This window comes from Artemia franciscana, chromosome 3, assembly GCF_032884065.1.
Source record: "Artemia franciscana chromosome 3, ASM3288406v1, whole genome shotgun sequence".
Taxonomy (NCBI): Eukaryota; Metazoa; Arthropoda; class Branchiopoda; order Anostraca; family Artemiidae; genus Artemia; species Artemia franciscana.
In genome coordinates, this window is record NC_088865.1 from 3,455,381 (window position 1) to 3,474,460 (window position 19,080).

The 19,080-nt window shown below is 36.1% G+C and overlaps 1 protein-coding gene across 1 annotated transcript in view; it reads left to right on the forward strand.

The window, feature by feature from the left end:
- LOC136024690 (uncharacterized) overlaps nucleotides 1–19,080 on the forward strand; it is a 62,803-nt gene that overhangs the window by 265 nt on the left and 43,458 nt on the right. Inside the window, 1 exon segment of the mRNA XM_065700107.1 lies at nucleotides 18,291–18,551. Within this exon segment, the coding sequence (XP_065556179.1) occupies nucleotides 18,409–18,551 (143 nt within the window). The 5' untranslated portion in view covers nucleotides 18,291–18,408.

Sequence of the window (19,080 nt, forward strand, 5' to 3'; positions counted from 1 at the left end):
AAGTGAAGTTAGGTCCTTTCGTGAAACAAACTACGATGAAGGTACATTTTATGAGAAAATCCGGTTTCATAGCCACAAAGACAAAAGGTTATTCACTTATTGAGTGTGTTCTGAATAATTCACAAGTACCGCTTTTTTTTAAGTATCTGCATAGCCTAACGTATTATCTCACTTGCAAAGGGGCTGTTCTAAACTAGTTATTACACTAAGAAAAAGAATAATACTATTCAATTCTGGGGGCGTAATTGGTAAAATTCTAGTTAATTGACTTCTTGCTATCTCAGAAAGGGTTTAGGTTAGGGATGAATCTACAGACTAAAGTATGTCCCAGGAAGGTATTTTGAAGCAACTACCTCCACTCCTTCTCCCTCTAGAGGGCCCTGACCTTTGATGACCTTTAAAAGTATGTGTGTTATAAAAGTGAAACCTTGCAAAATAGATCTTCTGCTTGACTGAAGTACAACAAAATTGTTTGCAGCTTCATAACTTTGCTCAATTCCATTTTATAAGGTTTTAAAGATATGCAAATATATTTCCTAAATTTTGAAAAAAAATATTGATATGGCTCAAAATTCTACTCAAATAACAGGAATTGCATTTTCAGAACTAAAGGCAGAGAAAAAGCAACTAGTTACTGAAAATTAAGGTAAAATGTTGTTTTGTCAAAATTTCAATAGGTATAGACCTGTCATGTAGGCAAATTTCAGGGCGCTGTAGAGGGAGAAGGAGCAAAGGTGGGTACTTTAAACTCCTTCCCAGGACATACTTTAGCGTGTAGACCCATCCCTGAAAGTTTCATTTTCCTAACCTAAACCCTTTCTGAGACAGCAAGAAGTCAATTAACTAGAATTTTACCGCGTAATTTACTATGGACCAGGGGAAACTGCCCCTCCCAGATCCCAGTTTGCCCCTCCCCTCCTGCAGCTGAAATTCAGTTCTTCAAAAATCTTGTCAAAACTAAGAAAAGCTTGCACAATTGAAGGATCAACAGAAACGGATCAGTTTTCTTTAGTTTTTATTTATTTTTATACTTATTTATTTTTTATTATTAATTTATTTTTTTATTATTTTTTTTTATTAATTTATTTATTATTTATTTATTTTATATTATTTTTATATTTTATTTATTTAATTTTAATGTAAAACACCTTTTTGGTACGAGGTGGCTTATTTTCAGTTTTTACAGTCATTTTCAATTGATTTGGGAAAGTTAGCTCCAACTTTACCGCCCCCCCTAGGATTTTGACGAAATTACGCCACTGTTCAGTGCCCCATTAAAACAATTTCCAAATACAATTTAGGCTATAAATCGCATTTGTGTCCTAGCCCAATCTAACCCTATAATCATACCGACCGAAGTTAGGCAATCAACGTTTGACTAAACATAGATGCGTTTGCTATGCGTACATCTTCTAGCTATTTATGAATGGGAAAATCTGGGGTTTAGTATAGAGCTGTTCCTAGGGTGTGTGGTCTTAAAGGGAAAATTAATTATAGTGACCCCTATCGACTCAAATATAAGCAAAAAAAAACGAATCAAAGCAAACGTCTCTGATGTGCCTCTAAAGGCAAGGATACTTAAAAAGGGCTCTAGAACTTTTAATTTTCGTTTGATTGAGACATCTCTTTATATTCTACGAACATTTGTCCGATGCAATCACCCCTGGGAAAAAAGCAATAAAGAAACACGCATTCGTGATTTTTCTTCTGGCAAAAAGAGGAGGGAGGTTAGGTGCCGTCCAATTTTTTCGGCCACTTAAAAAAGGTACTAGAAATTTTGATTTTCGTTCAAATAAACTATCCCAGATCTTATAAGACCATTGGTTCGATACGGTCACTCTTGCGAAGAATAAAAAAAAAATACAATAAAAAAATTATTTTGCTAAAAAATACAAATTCAACATTTTTGCAAATAGGAGCTTAAAACTTTTACAGTTAGGTTTTCTAATACGCTGAATCTGATTATGTGATTTTCATCAACATTCCTTGACTTTTTGGGGGTGTTTCCACTCTCTGAAAAATCAAGCAAATTTTGCTGGGCTCGTAGCTTTTAATGGTTTGCCTACCGCTAAATTTAATCAGTCTAATATATTTGGAATCAGCATAAAAAGTTAATTCTTGTGATGTATATATTGATGTCAAAATTCCGTTTTTTAGAGTTTCAGTGACTATTGAGCCGATTTGCTCCTTATATACAATTCGTTATCACGAACTGTTTGATTATTACATGACTTTCATTCTAATCGTCTTAGGTTTTAGTATGTCTCTTTTTGCTTGTTTTAGCTTAGAAATTTCTTTCATAGTCAATGTATTTTTAAAATAAGTCCATAGTTGCCATCTCCTTAGCAAACGTTCTCTAACCAGCCTAAATATATCTTACTGACTGATTTCTTTGGCCAAGTAGACCACAATTCACAAAAAAAAAAACCACTAAGTATTTCTTTCTCCAAAGGTACAGCAAAAAACCTGTATTTTTCAAAAGCGCGAAACCAATGTCCTTAAGTCCCGGGGCCAAGGATACTAAAATAAACACAAATACATATGTTTTGAGGTCGAACACTCACAAGGAGGGGGAAAATTTTTCTTCCCATCAGAATGAAACTTTCAGGGATCTTTCCTTGGGCTAAAAAAAACCTTCAATTTTTAAGGTGGAGTAGCCCAAAAATTGGCTGAACGACTTTAGGAAGTCCTAATGTATAAATAAAATTTACGTTATGGCCCAGGTCTCCGAAAAAGGGTCAAGAAACTCTTTTTCCCCATCCGCTCAAAACTTATCATTGACTTTTCGACTAAGCTGACTACTTTGCACAAAAATTTGAAAATAGTATTGTCTCGTCGAAAATGGGGCCCAAAAAAGGGCAGGCAGGAAAATATTTTCTCCGAACGGCTTGAAATTTACATCCGAAAGTTCCTGTGCTAACGACAACCTTAATTTAGCTTGTGGATATGAGCTCCCAAAAAATAAGTTTAAAACTTATTTCGTGATTCGTTCGCTAATGGGGACTGATAGGACCAAAAACGTTTTTTAGATATCAGCTTGAAACTTATATCGTTAAGTTGTTAGCCCAAGGGACTCCAACTAAAAAAGAAAAAATATATCGGTTTACCGGAAATTATGGCTCAAAATTGGCCAAAACACTTCTTTTCGTAATGGCTTGAAATCCATATCTTGAAGTTCGTCACTACTTGTCACTAAAAAGGAACTTGATCATTACTAGAATATTAATACCCCCATCCCCTTCAGCACCAATGATAGAGGCGTAGGCTGAAACTATACGAGCTTGGGAACCAAGAAGGATTAGGCAACAACTGCCAAAAGCTTATTTAATTTTCATCTGAAGGCTTAATGAGGCTTTGAAAATTAGGCCATTGAAACGTCCTCCTTTTGGCGTCTTACTCCCTCCCCAACCCCTATGCAAAGACCTACCGCCCCTCTTTGATAATACTTTACTGTATTATGAAGCGAATCACTTCAGATAAATAAAGAATTACAATAAACTCCAGAAAAATTTTTGGGCAAAAAGAAGGGAGGTGTTACCTCGCAGAACCCTTGTGGAAATTGATATATAATCCCTCTTGATATCTGGGAATATTTTGGTTTACGCTATTATTATGAAAGCAAAGAGTAATATCAAACTCCAAAATGAGCAGAATTTCTTCCTTATATGAGGGTGGCTGTCCCTTCCTGGTCCCAGCCTCCTCTCAAGGTCGTAGAAACTCTGTACTATGCTCATTCGATCAGAAATAGAGATTTCTAGTCCTTTTTTTAATATTCGAAAGTAGTTGGAGACCAAACATCCCCTGACCTAAAACTGTTTTTGATATCTGGTCCTTTTGTTACCTCTTAGGACATCTGATCGAAATTCTGAGGTACTTATTTTGTACTTTGTCTGCGGTTGCTCGATGTTCCACCTTGGGGAATTTTCCAGGGGGGAGGGAAGGGTTTCCAGGGTTGGGAGCAAACACTGATTCCCATTCATAATGTAATTTTTAAATTTTTAATGGTCAATGTTCAATCATTTAGGACCATTTCCTAAGCAGTTCCTAACTTTTCAACCATGATTTGAAGTCGATACTACATGTTTTTATGCACAAAAATGCGGTGGGTGGGACGTTAGAGGGGTCAAGGGACTTTTTTGTCATTGAACCATAGATAATGAAAATCCTGACATTATTCATATTTTGGCAAGATGTGAAACCGTCGACGTACTTTTCAGATAAAAATACTTGAAAGATAAGTGAAAAATATAGATATAGGTCTAAGAGACAATAGATAAAACGAACCTCAAAATAAAAATATATATATAGAGAACAGAACAGGGCTTTTCTTAAGCAACCATGGGAAGGTAATGGCTGCCTTTTCAAATGTTTAGCTTCCTTTTCCCCACTTTGGAAGAGCTTCTTCAATTTATGTTTTTTATGCACATTATATATATATATATATATATATATATATATATATATATATATATATATATATATATATATATATATATATATATATATATATATATATATATATATATGTGTGTGTGTGTGTGTGTGTGTGTAACAGTCAATCATTTTTTTTTCGACCCGTCAACAAAACAAAGGAGGGTTTGTAGCCTTAGTGACGAAATAAGACAAAAAATAAGAGAGAAAATAAACAACAACGAAAAGAGAGATTACAAATCAACAAACACAAACATAACTACATACTATACGAGGAGGAAGGACCACTGGTGGCTGAGGTTTCCAGTGGAGGATTTGAAATCTTTTACTTTTTTTCCAATAATGTTTGCAGGCAGAATCGTTTTAAATTTTTGGACTAGAGGAGAATCACTGGTCCAAGGAGGCAGATGCAATAGATACTTGGCGAATTTAAAATGGATTTGGTTAATATTTTTTTTTTATTTGAAGCGGATGCAAGTTTCCAAATGATAGATAGATAGATAGATAGATAATTTTTTATTAAAATTAAATACATAAATATGACAAGCCAGTGCACATGCCTGGTGGCATACTTTAGCATTGACAATGTTGCAATGTTACCTACACTATGAAAATAAAAACTAGCACTGGCTGTGTTACACACTTTAGCTCTGATACAATAAAAATAAAAATAAATCAAGCCACATTTAAATACAAGCCTACAGCATCAACATAAATATAAAAAAAATTAATAATTCCCCGCAACACATTAAACAAATCACCTAATTATTTGTTATTTATTTAAATATTTGAAAACCCGTCATAACTTACCTATAAATCCGTCATACCTTTAATCCTCGCACCCAATAATTTTGACAAATTTCAACTTTGCGATTATGTTTTGCAATTTTTTAATGAATACTAAGATCATGATTTCTGAAAAAAAAAATTATCACTGCGTCGTTTAAAATGCGTCACTGCATCGTTAAAAATGGGGACAAAGAAAGAATACGGGGCACAATTAGAGTGTTGTAAAGTTTGGAAAGGTGAAACCAACTAAGATTTGTGATATTAGACGCAAGCGAAGCATATGCGATTCGAATCGTTTTAGCGAGATTTTAAATTTCAAGCTTAGTGGTTTCTTTAATACTTCTTCCAATGGACATACCAAGATAAACAAGGTTATCAGAAAGTGGAATAGATGTTTCAGAAAGTTCATGTCGTTTGTGAGAATTACCCTTAAGATTGAAAGCGATTGCTACAGTAGCGACATGAAAATTCAAACCGATTTGCTGATATTGATGCTGGAGTTTTGAGAAAGTTCTCTTACTTCCCAAAAAGGTGCGACTTGATTCAAAATATCATCAGCGTTGATAAATAAAGAAACATCGATTCCACCATAAACTCACGTGCACTCGACAGAGTTTTAGCAGCAGAAAGTGAGTTGTTAAAAAGAGCAGGGGAAGTTGAGCCACCCTGTCTGGCACCCTTATACGCATTGAAAAGATCTGAACCCCCTTTTATTTTAGCTTTAAGCTGACTATACATATAACGGAGAAATTTAATAATATAAGTATCAACACATCTTGTTAAATTAAATAAAAAAAACTAGTTTTTTTTAACTGAAAATAAGGAGCGACATTAAAACTTAAAACGACCAGAAATCACTTCGTATATGAAAGAGGCTGCTTCCTCATCAACGCCCCGCTCTTTACGCTAAAGTTTGACTCTTTCTCTCAATTCTTCTTTTTAAAACAGTAAAAAACTTTAGCGTAAAGAGCGGGGCGTTGATGAGGAAGGAGCCTCTTTCATATACGAAGTAATTTCTGGTCGTTTTAAGTTTTAATGTCGCTCCTTATTTTCAGTTAAAAAAACTAGTTTTTTTTATTTAATTCTGAACGTTTTTGAATCAATGCATGTTTTGATTTTGGCTCTCCGCACAGGAATAATCAAAACGAAATTTGTATTTTTTTTTTTTTGGCTAAATGGCTTTCTCATAATTTTGATCGAATGATTTTGAGAGAAAAAGAGCGGGGGAGGAAGCCTAGTTGCCCTCCGATTTTTTGGTTAATTAAAAAGGCAACTAGAACTTTTAATGTTTTACGAATCTTTTTATTAGTAAAAGATTTACGTAACTTATTTTATTACATATATGAGGGGGTTCGCCCCCTCGTCAGTACCTCGCTCTTTACACTAAAGCTTATATTTTGTCCCAATTCATTAAGAATGACCCCTGAATCACAAAAGCCGTAGAATAAATAGTTGAAATTACTAAAAATACTATAGCGTAAAGAGCGAGGTATTAGAAGAAGGTGAGCCCCTCATATGGGTAATAATTTCTGTTTTAAGTTTTAATGCTGTTCCTTACTTCCAGCTGAAAAACTTTTTCATATTTATTTTTTAATTGTTTTTTTTTAAATAATGCTAGTAAATCCTGCTCTCCCTTCATGAAAATTTTCTTCTCCCATGACAAATTCTCGATGGAAAGTTCCCCCAGCATATCCCCCTCTTCTCAGCCCCTCCCCCCAACCAAAAAAAATCCTCCTGAAAACGCCTGTACACTTCCCAATAACCGTTACTATGTGTAAGCACTGGTCAAAGTTTGTAACTTGTTGCCCCTCCCACGGGGACTGTGGGGGAGTAAGTCGTCCCCAAAGACATAGCTATAAGGTTTTTCGACTACGCTGAATAAAATGGCTATCTCGGAATTTTGATCCGTTGGCTTTGGGAAAATAATTAGCGTGGGAGGGGGGCTAGGTGCCCTCCAATTTTTTTGGTCACTTAAAAAGGGCACTAGAAATTTTCATTTCCGTTAGAATGAGCCCTCTTGCAACATTCTAGGACAACTGGGTCGATACGATCACCCCTGGGAAAAAAAAAACAAAAAAAAACAAATAAACACGCATCCGTGATAAAATGCAAAATTCCACATTTTTGTAGATAGGAGCTTGAAACTTTTACAGTAGGGTTCTCTGATACGCTGAATATGATGGTGTGATTTTCGTTAAGGTTCTATTACTTTTAGGGGGTGTTTCCCCTTATTTTCTAAAATAACGCAAATTTTCTCAGGCTCGTAACTTTTGATGGGTAAGACTAAACTTGATGAAACTTATATATTTAAAATCAGCATTAAAATGCGATTCTTTTGATGTAGCTATTCGTATTAAAATTCCATTTTTTAGAGTTTTGGTTACTATTGAGCCGGGTCGCTCCTTACTACAGTTCGTTACCACGAACTGTTTGATAGCTCCAGACAAAATCTGGGCAAATATACACGAATCGAATGCTCTGGCTATGTCAAGTGCGCAAAGAACAAGGAAATCACCAGATCCTTGCACATCAGCCAGAACATTAAAAAGGGCGTAAAGAGCATGCACCCGACTTAAATCTTTCTGGAAACCAAACTGATACAGAGAAGCATAACACTTACAAGATATTTCACTGAGAATAATAGACAACAATTTTGAACGAGGTGCACGAAACGATTATATCGCCGTATGATTGACAATCTTCAAGATCTTTTTTCTCTTTTTGGGAATAGGAGCGATCTGACCGATGCAAAACTGTTGTGGCACCATACCTGAACTTTGGAAAGAACAGCGAGAGGTGCTGCACAAGCAAATCACGAGCATTTTCAAAATGTTTAGCGGAGACCAGGTCAACACCACCGGATGTTTTTTGCTTGATCATTCTCAAAGCGAATTTTATATCAGAAGGGGTTATTGCGAAGGTAGACCGCTGGAATTTAGCCAGGATACTTTCAAGCTCGTTTTAAAATATACTTTCAGGTATCGAATCAGGTGACGAAAACTCACTTGTATAATAATCCATCCACTTAATTTCAGAAATATTACAAGTAGAGATCTGCTCGGAACGTTTAAGACTTTTCTTACAAGAGGCGGATATATGGCCGAACTACTGGCAGTTATAGCATCGGGGTGGGAGGAATTTGTATTCTTCGATTGGTAGACGCTCATAACCAACTACAATGGGGGAGCGCATTGCATTGAGTAAAAGCTGTTTGTTTTCAAACTTTAGCTTATAGGAGTGGGTTGCGCCGGTCTTAACCGCCAAAAAGTAGTTTTCCACCTTAAACATCTTCAGACCAAGAGTTAACTGGTAGTCGACGCACAATTCCGTAATAAGCAGGAGAATTTACTTTTGCACTGAGAAAAGAATCAGAGGTCGAAATGGCTTGAGCTACGGAATTAGCGGCGTTTTTGCTATCTTCGATTACCGTCCAGAGATTTATGAGGCTTCAGTTCGATGATGCTAGCAGTATCGTTGCCACAGACAGTGTTCAAGTATTCTTTTCGAGTTACCGCATCTGCCATGTCTTTAGGAGGGTTTTCCAAAGCAACTGCATAGAAGGGGCTCGGAGATATAGACGCAGAGTCATTTCTACTAAAACCCCTAACGCTAGCGGAAAGGGATCAACCTGACTCGACAAAGTTGTCAAGCTTAACAACCAGCTCGTTCACTTTTTTAGTTAAAGTAGCGCTAGTCTCACCAGCAATTTCTGGAACTTCATCAGGTTCAAAAATAACACATCTTGGGAGACTAATTTTCTTTTCATCACATTGTTGAATATCTTTGACAATGTCTACCATGTTGTCAGCAGGTCTTTTTTCTAGATGTTATGAGAGTTGCTAAGTTAGCATGAGTCCACACTAGCTCCTTAGCTGCCATAATGGAATTCATGCCAAAAAAGGCAAGGGCTTTCGTCACAATGTCATCGGAGTGGACATGTTTTAACTTCAACTTCAACTTTTTCTTTATTCAACTTAAAAAGTACGAAAACAATATTATGTCCCAACAGAGAGCAGAGCTCGTAAGGCTGGGACAGTGCAAAAACATAGAAAAAACATCAACATCTCATCATAATAATGATTCCAAAATTTAATACGGCAAAAAACAAACAAAATAGAAAAAACTCATAAAAGAGAAGTAACAAGGATAAGTAAATAAATAAATATCTGGCAGGAGGGGCGTGGGAGGCCATCCCAGACACAGGGACACAAAAACAAAACACACAAATAAGAAGATCAAATAATTTAATTTTCTGTCATCCATGGTGAATAATCAAAATTTTAGCAAACAATCTTTAACACTCTTTTTGTTTACAAGCGCGATTTGTATAGTGCAGAACAGCGTTCCAAACAAGTATTTCGCTTAGCATCTCCAAAATGGGAAGTGCGGGACCCGGTACACCTGTCCCCAGCAGTTTAAGTACAAAAGTACTGCCGATACTACGCGCTTCTATACCGTTCCCGCTCCCCTCTGCAAAGTTAAAGAAACTGTCTCTTTTTCCTTTTTTTCTCTCTTTCCTCTTTTTCCTTCAAAATTGTCCATCAAAGTACAATTTCAATGCTTTATTATCCGTCTATCCTGCAATGGAATTGGAGCAAACCAGTCAGACAACATTTAATAAAAACTGATCTTTTGCCAATTATTGCGAGATCTAGCTATCCTCGCTGGAATTAAAATTCATTGTTCGTAAAATCTACTGAGAAAGCTTACTCGTTTGATAATGTTAATAAATATCGAGTTTTAAGATAGATCCATTCACGACGTCCAAATTGGCCTTAAGTTATTAATAGTGGCTTTGTAAAGTTAGGTTTTTTATTGCCTTTTACTTTTGCCTCGGCTTGTCTTTTGACATAATTAAAAGACGAATCGCCAAACTTTTGTTTCCTTTAATTGTTCAGGTGGTGGGACAAATTTTTCTTTTTCTTCCAACGATTTATCTAGTCCAGATTTCTGATTTTTAAAGGTATGGAGGGCATTGATGACCTTATCCATGTCAAAACCCAACCGTCATCGCTATCATTTGAATCTTCTTTGTTCGTTTTACCTCGGCTTGTCTTTTGTCATAATGAAATACATATCAACGAATCTTTTTTTTTCAAAGAAAGGTTTGACAGGCATTGATAACCTTATCCATGACAAAATCCCAAACCCAATTATCATCGTTATCGCGAACTGTTTGATTATTACATGAATTTAATTCTAATCGTTTTAGGGTTTAATATGTCTCTTTTTGCTTTTTTTAGCTTAGAAATTTCTTTCATAGTCAATGTATTTCTAAAATAAGAGCATAGTTGCCACCTCCTCAGCACACGTTCTCTAGCCAGCCTAAATATATCTCATTTACTGATTTCTTTGGCTAAGTAGACCACAATTCACAAAAAAAGATAAATTATTTTTTTTCAAAAGGTAGGGCAAAAAATCTGCGTTTTTCAAAGACGCGAAACCAATGTCCTTAAGTCCCGGGGCCAAGAACCCTAAAATAAACACTAATACTTATGTTTTGAGTGCGGGCCACCCACAAGCAGAGGACATTTTTTTTTCTTCCCATCAAATTCAAACTTTAGCGGATCTTTCCTTGGGCTAAGAGAACCTTCAATTTTTAAGGTAGAGTAGCCCAAAAATCGACTGAACGACTTTTTTTCTAATTGGTTTGAAACTTGTTTGAAACTCCTTTTCCCCATCAACTTAAAACTTATCATTGACTTTTCAACCAAGTGGACTACTTTGCACAAAAATTTGAAAATAGTACTGTCTCGCCGAAAATGGGGCCCAAAAAAGGGCAGGCAGGAAAATATTTTCTCCGAACGGCTTGAAATTTACATCCAAAAGTTCCTGTGCTAAGGAAAACCTTAATTTAGTTTATGGATACGAGCTCCCGAAAAATAAGTTTAAAACTTATTGCGTGGTTCGTTCGCTAATTGGGACTGATAGGGCCAAAAAGTGTTTTAGATATCGGCTTGAAACTTATATCGTTAGTTCTTTAAAAAAAAAATATATATATCGGTTTGCCGAAAACTAGGGCTTAAAATTGGCCAAAACACTTCTTTTCATAATGGCTTGAAATCTATATCTGGAAGTTTGTCACTACTTGTCACTAAAAAGGAACTTGGTCACTACTAGAATACTAAAACTCCCTCCCCCTTTAGCACCAATGATAAAGGCGTAGGCTGAAAATATAGGAGCTTGGAAACCAAGAAGGATTAGGAAACAACTGCCAAAAACTTATTTATTTTTCATCTGAAGGCTCAATAAGGCTTAGAAACGCTTAGAAAATCTTTAATGAGGCTTAGAAAGGAGGGCTTGGAGGGGGTAACCGAAAATCTTGGAAAACGCTTAGAGTGGAGAGATCGTGATGAAACCTGGTGGGAAGAATAAGCACAAGTTAATTCAGTTAATTCGTTTAATTCAGAAAAATTAAAAAAATGAGGTATTTCTAGCTTAAGAAGGGGTGATCGGATCTTAATGAAATTTGATATTTAGAAGGAACTCGTGTCTCAGAGCTCTTATTTTAAATCCCGACCGGATCCGGTGACATTGGGAGACTTGGATGGGGAAACCGGAAATCTTGGAAACGCTTAGAGTGGAGATATAGGGATGAAACTTGGTGGAAAGAATAAGCACAAGTTTTAGATACGTGATTTACATAACCGAACTGGATTCGCTCCGTGAAAATGGAGGTATGTTTATCTTGAGAATGGGTGATCGGATCTTAATGAAACTTGATATATCGAAAGATCTCATGTTTCAAATTCTCTATGTTCAATTCGTATCTAATCTGGCAACATAGGGAGGTGGATGGGGGGAAACGGAATTCTTGGAAAACTCTTAGAGCGGAGAAATTGGGACGAAACTTGACGGGACGAATAGGCACATGTTCTAAATACGTGATTAACATAACCGGACCGGATTCGCTTTCTTTGGGGGAGTTGGGGGATTTCTAGTACTTTGGCGAGTTGGCGGACTGGATCAGATCTCTTTGGGGGAGTTGGAGGGATTTCTAGTGCTTTGGTGAGTTCGGTGCTTGACGTGCTAGGACGATGAAATCAATAACTCTAGTACAGAGTCTATTAAGTAACAACCAAACTCTATGATGTAACAATCTTAGAAATCCTGAAATAACAACCCCTGACCCTCGTAGGTTTTTAAACATAACACCCAAGGAAATCATGATCTATTGGGCCCCCTGAAGGTTTTCTAAAGAACAATCGTAGAAATCATGACGTATGATCATGCAATATTGCGCCACTCTAACTCCAAATGCGTAGACACCTGCATCTTTTAGAAAACCCCCTATGACGGAACATGCACCTGCGTCTTGAGGGGGTCTACGTTCAGCTTAAATCATAAAAGGAAGAAAGGAGTCTGCTTAAATAGATTGGGCCGTCGCTACTAGTTCCTCCTGCGTAAAATCTTCCGCTATGACAAATCCGTCCCGGCTGAAAATCCCACCCGGAATTTTTTTGTGGGCAATTTCACCCATAAAATTCTGTGCCTACTTTCATTTGAAAAAAGACTTGTTTTTCTTTTAATTCCTAATCTTTTTTTCAAATTATGTCGGTAAAATCCCTGGACGGGAAATTTTCTTCTTCAAATGTAAAGTATCGACTGTGGAAAATTCTCCCATGAAGAATTTCTCCCGCGGAAAATTTGCCCATGAAGAATGTCTATTGCAGAAAATTCCGTCGTGAACAATTCTCCCACAGAAAACTTTCTCGTGGAGAATTTCTCCCGTGGGAAATCCCTCTGACAATTTTAATCTCTCGGGAAATTTACCCTGGACAATTTCTCCGGAAAATGTGTATATGTAAAAATTGAATCGGCAAAGAGAAAGTAGGATAAATTCTGTGTAGGAGCCCATGCAAATTCTCTCGTTTAACATTCTCCCTTGTAAGTTCATCTCCAGAAACTTCCCTGTCCATTTAAAATTCTCCCCGTGGAAAATTCCCCCGCGGAAACTTCCCCTCCCTAAAAAACTTCTGTTTACTTCATAATAACAAATACCGTGTGTAAAAAAACAGGCTAAATCCATAACTTATAGTCGTTTCTTCAGGTACTGTGGGTGGGGGGGGGGGTCATGATAATTTCTCAATAACATCTGCATTTAAAATTGAATCGGCAAAGAGAAAGTAGGACAAATTTTGCACAGGAGTCTTGAGAAGTTCTCCCACGTGAAGTTCTCCCTTGTAATTTCATCCCCGGAACTTTCCCTGCCCGTGGAAAAGTCTACCCATGGAAAATACCCCACAAAAAATTCCCCCTCCTCAAAAAATGTCTGTTTACTAACGAATACAAAATACTATGCGTAAACAATAGGCATAATTCATAACTTATAACCCTTCCCCCAGTTTGTGGAGGATCACGTCATTTCCAGAGGCAAGGCCGTATCCAGGAGGTCAGGGGTCCCCCCAAATATTTACCCCACTCGTAAAAACGTAACAAAAATGAATATAAACAAGCTATGATGCTTTTTTAATTTTTTTTCTTATATAAGCTCCCCCCCAAAAAATCCTTTTGCAATCCCCCCCCTACCTAAAAAAAATCCTGGATACGACTTTGTCTGGATGCACATTCATTTGATCTTTTGGCTATGGTGAATAAAATGAATATTTCAAAATTTTGCTTTTTTAATTTTTTTTTTTTATAAAACCTCCCCCCAAAAAATCCTTTTGCAATTCCCCCCTCCCTAAAAAAATCCTGGATACGACCTTGTCTGGATGCACATTCATTTGATCTTTCAGCTATGGTGAATAAAATGAATATTTCAAAATTTTGCTGGGATTACGTTGAGCATAAAGGGGTGTGGAAGGGGGCTAGTTGCCCTCCGATATTTCTGCTTACTTTAAAAGTGCCTAGAACTTTGAAGTTTGTTTGGACGAGCCCTCTTCCGGTATTCATGGAACATTGGTTTTATACGATCACCCTAGCGAAAAAAAAACAACAAATAAATACGCATCCGTGATCTTTATTTTGACAAAAAAGCTTTTGATAGGTCCATTAAACTTAATGAATTATATATTTTTGGAATAAAGATAAAAATCCAATTTTTGTGATGTATATATCAAACAGTTCGTGGTAACGAACTGTAGTAAGGAGCGACCCGGCTCAATAGTAACCAAAACTCTAAAAAATGGAATTTTGATACCAATAGCTACATCAAAAGAATCGCATTTTAATGCTGATTTTAAATATATAAGTTTCATCAAGTTTAGTCTTACCCATCAAAAGTTACGAGCCTGAGAAAATTTGCGTTATTTTAGAAAATAGGGGGGAAACGCCCCCTAGAAGTAAAAGAATCTTAACGAATATCACACCATCAGATTCAGCGTATCAGAAAACCCTACCCTAGAAGTTTCAAGCTCCCTATCTACAAAAATGTGGAATTTTGTATTTTTTGCCAGAAGGCAGATCACGGATGCGTGTTTATTTTTATTTTTTTTTATTATTTTTTTTTTCTCCAGGGGTGATCGCATCGACCCAGTTGTCCTAGAATGTTGCAAGAGGGCTCAGTCTAACGGAAATGAAAAGTTTTAGTGCCCTTTTTAAGTGACCAAAAAAATTGGAGGGCACCTAGGCCCCTTCCCACGCTAATTATTTTACCAAAGTCAACGGATCGAAATTCTGAGATACCAATTTTATTCAGCGTAGTCGAAAAACCTTATAGCTATGTCTTTGGGGACGACTTACTCCCCCACAGTCCCCGTGGGAGGGGCAACAAGTTACAAACTTTGACCAGTGCTTGCATATAGTAATGGTTATTGGGAAGTGTACAGGCGTTTTCAGGAGGATATTTTTTTGTTGGGTGAGGGGTTGAGAAGAGGGGGATATACTGGGGGAACTTTCCATCGATAATTTGTCATGGGGGAAGAAAATTTCCATGAAGGGAGCGCAGGATTTACTAGCATTATTTAAAAAAAAACAATGGAAAAATAAATATGAAAAAGTTCTTTCAGCTGGAAGTAAGGAACAGCATTAAAACTTAAAACAAACAGAAATTATTACCCATATGAGGGGCTCACCTCCTCCTAATACCTCGCTCTTTACTCTAAAGTATTTTTAGTAATTTCAACTATTTATTCTACGGCTTTTGTGATTCAGGGGTCATTCTTAATGAATTGGGACAAAATTTAAGCTTTAGTGTAAAGAGCGAGGTAATGACGAGGGGGCAAACCCCCTCATATATGTAATAAAAACATGAGAATACAAAAATTCTTTACGTAAGCTAATTTATAAGTTACGTAAATCTTTTACTAATAAAAGATTCGTAAAAAATTAAAAGTTGTAGTTGCCTTTTTAATTAGCCAAAAAATCGGAGGGCAACTAGGCTTCCTCCCCCGCTCTTTTTTTCTCAAAATCATTCGATCAAAATTATGAGAAAGCCATTTAGCCAAAAAAAAAAAAAAAAAAAAAAAAAAAAAAAAATGCAAATTTCGTTTTAATGATTCCTCTGCGGAGAGCCAAAATGAAAACATGTATTGATTCAAAAACGTTCAGAAATTAAATAAAAAATAAGTTTTTTTTAACTGAAAGTAAGGAGCGACATTAAAACTTAAAACGAACAGAAATTACTTCGTATATGAAAGAGGCTGCTTCCTCATCAACGCCCCGCTCTTTACACTAAAGTTTTTTACTGTTTTAAAAAGAAGAATTGAGAGAGAGAGAGTCAAACTTTAGCGTAAAGAGCGGGACGTTGATGAGGAAGCAGCCTCTTTCATATACGAAGTAATTTCTGTTCGTTTTAAGTTTTAATGTCGCTCCTTACTTTCAGTTAAAAAACTTGGTTTTTTATTTAATTGTTATCAAAATCACATTTTTTAGAGTTTCGGTGACTCTTGGGCCGAGTCGCTCCTTACTTACAGGTCGTTACCATAAACTGTTTGATTAACTGATCAGCCTTGAAAAACCCTCTCAGACGGGACGCTGGTGGTGGGCATGGACATTAATTTCAAGATTATCTCGCATACATACATCTGATCCATATTACAAGACCGATATTACAAGACTTCCATGACTTGAGTGGAACAAAATTTCTTGGGACTAAGGACTTCCTATTGAAAATCTTCAGAATCTTTATAGAATCGGCTGCTGGCGAAGAATGCATTGCATTGACTACTGAACCCTCGCAATGTACTCCCACAAAGTAGCTTGATTCAGTCGTGGCTGAATCACAGGAACTGTCACGGCACTTGTATCTAATGATACAGATTCAGCAACCAGAAAGGCCGACTCAATATCTCTCTATTTTACTCACAACTCAGAGAAGATCTTCAGGGGAAATACACGTAGATCCAAATATGTGACAATCGTGACGAGTGTGATCTGAGCAAGGCCTATAGGCCTAGAAGGCATTTTATACAGCCAAGCCCTTAGGAGGTCCTTATCAACATTCAAAAGTCCACCCTCACTAAACGTATTTTGAGTTTGAGTATGCCTTATACAGAGCCATCAACATCTACAGCCACATCTATATCTATGCCATCTACATCTACAGAATCTTTATATAATCGGCTGCTGGCGAAGCATGCATTGCATTGACTACTGAACCCTCGCAATGTACTCCCACAAAGTAGCTTCGTTCTGTCGTGGCTGAATCACAGGAACTATCACGGCACTTGTATCTATTGATACAGATTCAGCAACCAGAAAGGCCGAATCCATATCTCTCTATTTTACTCTCAACTCGGAGAACATCGTCAGGGGAAATATGCGTAGATACAGATTTGTGACAACCGTGACGAGTGTGATCTGAGCAAGGCCTATAAGCCTAAAAGCTATTTTATACAGCCAAGTCCTTAGGAGGTCCTTAGCAACATTTAAAAGTTCACCCTCACTAAATGTATTTTTAGTTTGAAAACAGGCTATGCCAACTTACGTATAGAGGTATGTATGCTATGGCTATGCATCAACAGGTATGAATCAATCGATTAAATGCATCATTGTTCTTGTTCTCGGCCATTTTCGAAGCAATATTTTATGCTGGATCTTTTCTGCTAGACGTTCACCGATAGATAGCTGAAAAAGTCGAAAATAAGCAAAACATTTCAAATGTCACTTTTTATATCAATATTTACGTTTCGATATTCGATATCGATATTTGCTGTGATGTATCGATAAATCAATATCGACATTGAATATCGCTCAACAGTATTTTATACTATTCAAAGTTTGGAAAAAATTGAGCAAAATATGCTTAATTACTATTTTTATTTAACTTTGACCAAGCAAAGAGTTAATTCGAATAAAAAATTATCCTGAGTATCGAAATAAATATATCGATTATCGAAAGTAAAAATATCAATATATTGATATATCGTTTAATCAAATTAAGGAAGAAACAGTTCGAATCTAGAAGATTAACGATAAGAATCCAGAAAAGAAATATTAAAAACTCATCAGATGTTCCTTGATTTGGTATTAAAAAAAAGAAACAAGTGAAAGTAAACTGGAAAGTAAAAACATCAATATATCGATATATCGTTTAATCACATTAAGGAAGAAACAGGTCGAATCAAGAAGATTAAAGATAAGAATCCAGAAAAGAAATATTAAAAACTCTTCAGATGTTCCTTGATTTGGTATTAAAAAAAAGAAATAAGTTTTCTGGACTGAAAGTAAACAGCAGCATTAAAAAAACATCATTTATTCCGCATATGAGGGGTGAGGTTGTCCCTTCCTCAACCCTCGCTCATACGCTAAAGTTTTTTAGTGTTTTAAAAAAGCTTCTCATTCCAATTACACTGTCCTTGTATTTCGGGATTTGGTCAAAAAGTCAAACATTAGCATAAAGAGTGACAGTTGAAGAAGGGGTGACCCTATCATATATGGATTAATTTCTATTTGTTTGAAGTTTTAATGTTGTTCCTTACTTTCATTTGAAAAACTCTTAAAAAAAATTAGTTTCTGATCGTTTTTCAGTTCATTCTGGGAAATTCGCCTCCCGTCTCTGTGAAGAATTTCCTCAGGAAAACCCTCCCTACTCCCTAGACCTGCCTACCCTCCCCCCTCTGATTTATGGTTAGGTAATGATCAATCCGGTCTTATCTATTATTGACATTTATTTTTTTGCATTGCAGCCCTCCCACCCCTACAGACCATGTAACTGGGTACAGCCCTGTATGTAATATAGATTGAACTTTTTCGGATTGAGTTAACAAACGCTTGCTGGATAAAGATCAAATTGGAACTTTATTCATGAATTCAGAAGACTTGAAAGAAATACAAAAAACTTTAGAAAAATACGCCAAAGATTTTAGGAAAAAGGAGAAGAAAGAAAAGAAAAGACGACAGAAAGCAATGGAAAAAGAGCAAGAAAATAATAATGATGACGTAAAAAAGTAAGTTGAGTATTTTGTCTTATATTGCCATAAAAAGTTCTTAGTAAGTAAACTATCATGTGTCGTATTTAAAAAAAAAAGAAAAAAAAAAAAAAAAAAAAAAAATCAGGAGAAAAAAGTCACTGAGTGTCAAATTTGATCTTTTTTTAAAAGCCTTATTTTTATGCAAATTTACTGGAGGCACTTGATTATGTGCTCCAATTTTACACTCTCCCCACTAAATTTAAAACAATAACATTTTTGGTGTTTTCTGCGAAGAATACTTTTTTTTCATGTTTTCATTGAAAATTCAAGAAGCAACAAAATTGTCCCTCCCCCTATATTTTGGAAACCCATTCACCCCCTCCCTCTTACAATTGATTATGTATACCAAATTAATCAAATACCTTAAAAAAACAGCACCTAAAAAACAAAAAAATTCTATTTTTCCTAATACCGAAATTGCTGCACCAGAAACCATGGGATTTAGCAATATACCGATAATCCTTTACCTGATTTAGTAGTTGTCTGTGCTAGGATACTAAGTAAG